This window comes from Vitis vinifera, chromosome 7 (assembly GCF_030704535.1).
Source record: "Vitis vinifera cultivar Pinot Noir 40024 chromosome 7, ASM3070453v1".
NCBI classification, from domain to species: Eukaryota; Viridiplantae; Streptophyta; class Magnoliopsida; order Vitales; family Vitaceae; genus Vitis; species Vitis vinifera.
Genome location: NC_081811.1, coordinates 17,726,668 through 17,734,165, shown reverse-complemented (window position 1 = coordinate 17,734,165; position 7,498 = coordinate 17,726,668). Strand labels below are relative to the sequence as shown.

Genomic DNA, 7,498 nt, shown 5'->3' with positions numbered 1-7,498 from the left:
AAAAAACCTAAGAAAATATATTTGACAACAAAAACTATTTTATGTTTTTAAGAGCATAAAAAAAAATTCAAAGAACATCTTTCAGTTGTTTTATGCTGTTTTCACTTATTTTTTAAGGGTTATTTTAAAACATAATTATACAAATATGTAGAATGATTAAAAATAAAATACTAGATATAAAAATAATTTTTAAAACATATTTAAAAATATTAGAAGCATGTTGAAAATATTTTAGATTTTTAAATACGCTTTTGTTATACAAAATATCATACAACAATTTTCAAAAATTGTTCTAAAAATTTGTTTTTAAGAATTATTTTCGAAAACAGTTACTAAACGAGGTCCCAACTTTCTCCTAATTCCTTCTCTAACTCATTGTAAATTTTGTGTAAATTCAATTCTTTCAATAAAATAAGAAATAAATGATTTATTTGAGATATATATATATAATCAAAATGATGAAGGGAATTTATGCAAAAAAAATGAATTACTTTTCAATTAAAACACATGAGAGAGATTAGATTTACAAATTTAAGGATGATTGAATCCATTTTAACCAATTAATTCTATATTTTAATAGGTGAAATAATTAGAAAAATTATTGATAGGATAAGAGAGGATAGATTAAACATGATATAAAACATTAATGATATATGACCATTCTTATTATTATCTTCTAACATGAATGGTGATGATTAATATTTATTTAATAATAAAATATACATGATCACAATAAATACATTATTTTATTTTAATAATCGTTTTCTAATGATACAAGTAACATCTTCTTGGGCTACAAAATTTTGGTGTTGGGCCGATCAAAGCCCAGCGGGTTGGACCAAGAATAAAATAATAAAATAACCGATTGGAATGGTTGTGGGGAAGGTCTGTGTCGTATATAAATATCCAGAAAAAACCCTCATGTTCCCACTCGCAGATCCACGACAGCAGCGCCCAGTCCAAACCCTAGCGCTCGGAAAAGGGAGGAGTGAGAAGCAAGGTTTCTGTCACCTCACTCCTCCACCACAACAACCCAGCCAAGGCCTCAGGTACCCACTCCTCTCCTCCCCCCTCTTTGCTTCTACAAAGTACAAACCATAGTTGATTATCATCTGTGAAAAGAGGAATGAATTACAAGGGGTTGTTGTAGTCTCTATATTGTTTTGTTGGGTGTGATATCAGGTTTTAAGGAGATCCATCGATCAGAAATGGCGCAGCAAGCCCCAGCTGGATCAACCCATGCGGCCCAAGTTGTATGTATACTAATACTATTGACCGAGCCTGAAATTGTATTTTCCTTTTGGTTGAGGTTGTTGTTAACTGGTGTGAATGAAATTCTGGCATATTTTCAGGTTGGGAACGCTTTTGTGCACCAATACTACCATATCCTGCATCAGTCCCCAGAGCTTGTTTTCCGGTTTTATCAGGATATTAGTAAGCTTGGTCGTCTCGAGGAAAATGGGATCATGGGTGTTACCACAACAATGGAAGTAAGATATCTTTGTAATTTATTTTTATCTTTTCTTGGTGTTTTTGTATCTTTTTCTGATTTATGCGAACTTTTCTTAGTTTTGTTTAGGGCGATATGGAGGAATAAACAACTCAAATAAGCTAAATGATTATATCTTGCTCCAGTTGATTAGGGGTTTTGGCTTTCTCAAAACCCAAGTAATGAGAATTTATTTTATTTTCCTTTTCCCATTTTTTTTTTTCAACCAAACTTAGGATTTGAGGGTATAAGATTTGAAAATTAGGAGTATTCGTCTTTAGGACTATCCAGGGTGCTGGCATGCCTCCAAGATTCCTTATATTGGTATATGAATTTAAAATATTAGACGTTATAGTTAGCATTTGAGAGAATTAGATATGTACTGCTTCTGTAATGGTTTGATTTTTTCTCATTGTGCAGGCAATCAATGAGAAGATACTCTCACTTAACTACGGGGACTTGATTGCCGAGATTAAGTCTGTGGATGCCCAAGAATCTTTTGGAGGGGGAGTCCTTGTCCTTGTAACTGGGTATTTGACAGGGAAAGACAATAGGAGCCGAGATTTTACTCAGTCCTTCTTTCTTGCACCTCAAGACAAAGGCTACTTTGTCTTGAATGACTTATTCAGATACATTGAAGATGTCAAATACCAGGATGGAAATCCAGGTCTGGTGAGTGAGGTGGAAGCTCCTCTTACTCCTGAACAAGGTGATGGGAAACTCACTCTGTAGCTTGAATCAGTGGATTTTGGTGGTTTGTATTATTTGAAGATTGGATTTTTTTGGGTATCTGCAGATCCTTCTCCGGTGCAAGAGAATCATATTTTGGAACCGACACCAGAAGTGCCAGAGGAGGTTAATGAGGAAGTCTATAACCCTAGTGAGAATGGGGAGGCTTCAGTTGAGGAAGAGGAAGCACCAGTGGCTGAGGTTGTTGATGAAATCCAGGATGATCAGATGGTGACCATATCTGATTCCAAAATCTTAGAAGTGCCAAAGAAGTCATATGCTTCCATTGTAAGTAGTTATTATTCATATTGCTAAGCCTTCAAACTGTTCAGAAACTCTGAATTCTTGTAGAGTGGTGTTGGCATGAATTGGTAGATTCAGAAATTTTGGGCACTGATAATCCCCATTACTAAGTCAATTTGTTGTTGGCCATATGTCTGTTGAAGTTTTAAGTAGTGAAACATCTTGATATTGTTGTTTCAGGTGAAGGTAATGAAGGAAAGCTCTGTGCCTTTCTCAAGTCCTACCCCTCCCCCTTCGAGGCCTGTACCAAAGATTCAAGAGCAGCAAGTGACAGTTGCACCATTGCCAACACCAGGAGCTGAGGCAAATGCTATTGAAAATGGGAATAACCAAGATGGAGAAGGTAAATGTCCTCTCATTCTAGATCACTTCTAGTTCCTAAACCATGATTTTGTTTAGTAACTTATGATGATGATTTCATTTGGTAGTTTTATTTATTTGTTTATTTTGCACAGCGGATGGTCATTCTATCTACATAAGGGGTTTGCCTTCAAATGCCACACCTGCTTTACTTGAGGACGAATTCAAGAAGTTTGGACCTATTAAGAGTGGTGGTGTTCAAGTTAGAAGCAACAAGGTATGACTAACTTTATGTTCATGTCTTTTTCTTTGGAATTTTCTAGCATTAATTATTCTAATCCTCATAATTTGGCAGCAAGGATTTTGCTTTGGCTTTGTGGAGTTCGAGGTGGCAAGTGCCGTTCAAAGTGCAATGGAGGTATGCTTAAGTTTTTTGCTGCAGAAACTGTTTTCTTGTCCGACTTCATGTCTGTTTAATGGCTATTTATCAAGTTCATTTGTTTAAATTGCTCCAATTTGGTCACCCAGTGACACTTGAATGGTTTGAATGCTGAATATTTCTTCATGTGGTTTATGCTATTATTCCAATGTTAATTAGTTCTTGCTGGTTATATTTTCTTATGTGTTTTCATGGAATATGTGGCATTTTCCATTGTTTATTCTTTCATTTTGGTCTTGCTAGATATCAGTTGGAAATGCTCTATACCGTTGATTTTCTCTTCATTGATCAATTTGATTGAAATTGTTAGTCCCTCTTGATGCAGATGTGTGCAAATACAGACACATGTTTTGATGTTTATGTTTACTTACATTGCAAGGGAAACCTTTTTTGTGAAGGAAAATTTATTGCTTTGTGCAAGAAAAAAGAAAGAATAAAGAAGAAAGGAAAAAGGCTGGGGAATCTGTGGAAAGGCAAAGGAAGAAGCCCAACCGTATAGCATTCCATCCTATCCCAAAGAAAAGCAGAGTAGTTACTTACTTGAAATTCAGAATTTGTACATATAAAAAACTCACAGGAATAAGCACACCATGCTAAAAAAGTTCTATTCCGCTTCTTCCAAGCATAGTAAAAAAGGCAGCTACAAGTTTTTATATACCTTTATAAAAAATCACCTACTGCCAGCATAAATATCAACTAGAATGTTAACTGATAGTGTATGTGTGCATGATTACATCCATGAATCATGCTTTTGTTTTCCTCAATTTCTTGTTCAAGAATAAAAATTTTGACTATGAGAGATGGGAATTTTTTGTTCATTTGTTGGCTATAAAGCAGTGTTTTTTTTTAAATTTTTATGACTTTGTAGCATTAAATATGCATGTTTCCGGAAAGAGATGGATTATACCCATTTATTGGTTGCATTAGGTTGAGTGACATGAATAGATGCCAAAATGAGCTGCAAGCCAAGGCCGTAGTGAGACATAGGAATAGGGGAAGATAAATTGCAATGACTCGCTTATTCTTTGAAGAGGAAAAAGAAAGAAATAAATTTCCCTAAATGCATTCAATATATATATATATATATTTGTTTCATTTTGTATGGATTCTTAGAAATGTTAAGGCCTCAATAATTGTTAATTAGGCCTAATGTTGTCTCAGTGTCTGTAACATATTGGATGCTAATTCTCCCCATAAAAGGAGTCCGGTGGTTCAGGCTCAATTGTCCTCTTGCCAATTTTCTGTTAACTAAATGAACTGTGAATTGGAAATACATTTATGCCTTGAGATCAATAGTTGCTTATTTATTTATTTTGTTACCCTCCTTATTGACATATCTGATGATAAAGCAGTATTTATTTTCTTTGTAAACCATTTTGAATCACATTATTGAGTCTGATTTGGTTGAATTATTTTACATCAAGGTTTTTAGTGTGATATTGTTTCATTAGCTGTTTCTCTTTTGCTTCATGTTGTCATTGGCTTACTCTGTCTAATTATTTGATATTTTCCTGATTTTTGTAAGAACTCTGTTTCTTCAATGCTTCAGGCTTCACCCATTACAATTGGTGGGCGTCAAGCTTTTGTTGAGGAAAAGAGGTCTACAAACAGTTCTAGAGGCAAGTTGGATTTTATGTTGAGTTATTCATTTAAAAGAAGGAATGTCTCTAAAAATGAAATGTCTATGAGTTGCATAGCGAATGGATAACATCTTTTGCTGGATTGAGGTCTGTCCTTGTCAAGATAAAGGAAAGACATGATATCTTTTCTTGTGCTTGGTGCATCGGGGGGTTAGGGGTGGGGGAACACCGGAGCATGGGTATTTGTCAAAATGATGCCTTTGAAACCTATTTTATCAAAGCAACAAATTGTGGAAAGGGAACTATTTCAAACATTCTCTCTAGAATTGGTCTTCTTGATGCAGATCATACATTTTTAAATGGTGGATGGGAATTGGTTTTATTCAGTGAAAATTTGGTTGCAGCTCCCTATTGGAAGGAAATTTTACATTCAGCATAATCCAATTTATCAACTGTGTTTTTAAATTTTTTAAAAATAGCTCTTTTTCCCCCCATTTTTCGCATCATGATCCAAAGGTTAGGCTTCACCCAATCTTTCCTGATTACTTTTAAATAAAGAAATAGCTATTTTTTTTTGTCTTGCAGTGAACAACAGAACACGCTTTTCAAACGGAAGGGGAGTTGTATTCAGGAATGAGGGAGGTAGAGGACGCGGAAACTATGGAGGTAACAGAGGATATAACCGAGGTGATTTCAATAGCAGGAGCGATTTTGGAAACAGGGGCAGTCGGGGAGGATTTCCAAATCGTGGAGGTGATGGATATCAGAGGACCGATCATGTGGGGAGCAATGGTGGCCGTGTGAACCGTGCTAGTGGCTTGACTGTTAATGCTGCAGCCAAAACTACAGCACCAAGGGTATCTGCCTCTGCCTGAAGAAGTTGGTTGAAAAGGAGGTTGGTGAGTTCTTAAAGGAAATTAGGTTTCAGCACCTGCTGATCCTTTTTGTGGATGAGGCGTTCGGAAGTTTCTTTACAATTTTCTCTAACCTTTTGTCCAATTTTTGCTCTCTATTTTGGGTGGTTATAGTTGGATGTTGGATAATTTAATTAGTTTGTTGTCTAGTATACTAATGCCATCTGTAGTTCCCTCAGAGGGGGTGGGGGGTGGAGGGGGTTGTCGTTTGTCATTTGTGGTTAGGTTGTATTCTTAGCCCTGTTGTGAGGGCCTTTGTTAGTTAAAATTTTTTTAGGGCTGTTGATCGTTGTGAAATGACGATATGGTTCTGGATATAGGTCATTTTTGTTCTTGGTTTTGCAGAAACAGCTTAATAGATGTTTTAATCATCTTCTGCCTCAATTTTTTTTAGCTTTTTTGATTTTCTTGGGAAGCTGCTAGAAAATGAGAAAGTCTGAGCCCATCTTTTGGTTGCAGCTGTAGGTCATGTGGTGTCTTTATTTTCTGGAAACATCTGATGGAAGTTGAGTTTTTTGTTTGATTTTACATTGTGGAAACCTGTGTTGTTGAGACGCCATTAGTGGTGTCTTGAATATTTATTTGGTAAATAATTTATAGAGATGCATTTTACATGGGATGCACCATTGGATTCAAATGTGTTTGGGTGGTAGGATATGGAGGTTGGAGGCTAAAAGGAGTTTTTGTTAGTCTAATCCTGTGATTGCCTTTGGTTTGCACAAGGCCTTAAGTGGAGAGGCTTGTGATGGAGAAAATAGATTGTCTGTATAATACTTTGTTTGGTTTGAACTAAGCATGGCATGGAATGCAGGTGCAGATGCTCCTGCTTGAGCAAAAGCCATTTAAATGTCAACATCTATCAATGCCCTTCTCAGCAAATGGATGCCATGGGAAAATGCTGGGTCTGGAATAGTTGAATGAAGAAGAGGGCCAGTCACCGCTAAATTGAGTTGGGTTTGTCTCTTCAATCCCTTTTTTTTGTATAAGTTGTGTGGTCAGAAATAAAGCGAAAGGAAATATGGATTTGAGATCTTTCTTTTGTCTCAGAAAATGACGGGTATGACAATGAGTGTGAGGGGGGTTGTAGCAGTTGTCATTGGTGGCCCATTTCACCAAGACTTCCAACTCTCCTTGTCGCCGTCACTCACTTTCATGTGTATATAAACAAAATTTCTCAAAATAAAGAAAAGAATTGTAAATTTGATAATTTAAGGGAATGACCTTCAGCATTGATTCTTCTTACAAAGAATAAGCGCTTTTTAAAGCAATTTAATACTTAAATTCTTTTATGAAAGGGGGTCTCATCAACAAATACGAAGTCTTCTAATGAAAAGAAATTTTTAAGTTTTATTTTTCAATAAATCTTCAAGCAAATTCAAATTTTTAAGAAATTTTCCATTTTTTTTGAAATCTTAAAAAAATCTTGAGTCTTCAAAGAATTTTTTCAAGAGCCTTTCTTGTGGTGCTTTGAAATGAGAATCATTTATGGATTGGAAAAACTTGTTTTGATTTTATCTCTTGGTATCAGTGTCTTGATTTTATTTTATTTATTAAGATAATAATAATAATTTAATTTAATTATTATATTTAATTGTCTAGGATAATTATCACAATTAAGTTTTCTAGAGATTATTATTTTATCTCACATGTCAATACATTATTAGTCAATTAACACGTCATAATGGACAAAATTTGTTTCTCTAAAAATGTCTCCTTACAAAATTTGTTTGAGTACAGAATTTGA

General features: G+C 35.1%; 1 protein-coding gene across 2 annotated transcripts; it reads left to right on the top strand.

Moving 5' to 3' along the window:
* Positions 1 to 877: 877 nt before the first annotated feature.
* On the top strand, positions 878 to 6,786 carry LOC100264206 (nuclear transport factor 2). 2 transcript variants are annotated; one of them, XM_059738118.1, is made up of 11 exons: positions 899 to 1,049; positions 1,183 to 1,253; positions 1,353 to 1,490; positions 1,910 to 2,198; positions 2,286 to 2,506; positions 2,702 to 2,864; positions 2,977 to 3,098; positions 3,177 to 3,239; positions 4,810 to 4,879; positions 5,426 to 5,735; positions 6,566 to 6,786. In XM_059738118.1, the coding sequence occupies exons 2-10, from the start codon at positions 1,209 to 1,211 to the stop codon at positions 5,713 to 5,715; spliced, it is 1,401 nt and encodes a 466-aa protein (XP_059594101.1). In that variant the 5' UTR covers positions 899 to 1,049; positions 1,183 to 1,208; the 3' UTR covers positions 5,716 to 5,735; positions 6,566 to 6,786. The 2 variants fall into 2 exon arrangements, with proteins under 2 accessions (XP_002273770.3, XP_059594101.1); XM_002273734.5 differs by lacking the exon at positions 6,566 to 6,786 and having other exon boundaries at positions 878 to 1,049; positions 5,426 to 6,138.
* The last annotated feature ends 712 nt before the right edge of the window (positions 6,787 to 7,498 follow it).

What these genes read in the sequence shown, in the direction of transcription:
- LOC100264206 (XM_059738118.1), top strand. Translation starts at nt 1,209, where the DNA reads ATGGCGCAGCAAGCCCCAGCTGGATCAACCCATGCGGCCCAAGTT. An exon ending in GTGTTACCACAACAATGGAA is followed by an intron (nt 1,491 to 1,909) that starts GTAAGATATCTT and finishes CTCATTGTGCAG; the next exon opens with GCAATCAATGAGAAGATACT. An exon ending in GAATAACCAAGATGGAGAAG is followed by an intron (nt 2,865 to 2,976) that starts GTAAATGTCCTC and finishes TATTTTGCACAG; the next exon opens with CGGATGGTCATTCTATCTAC.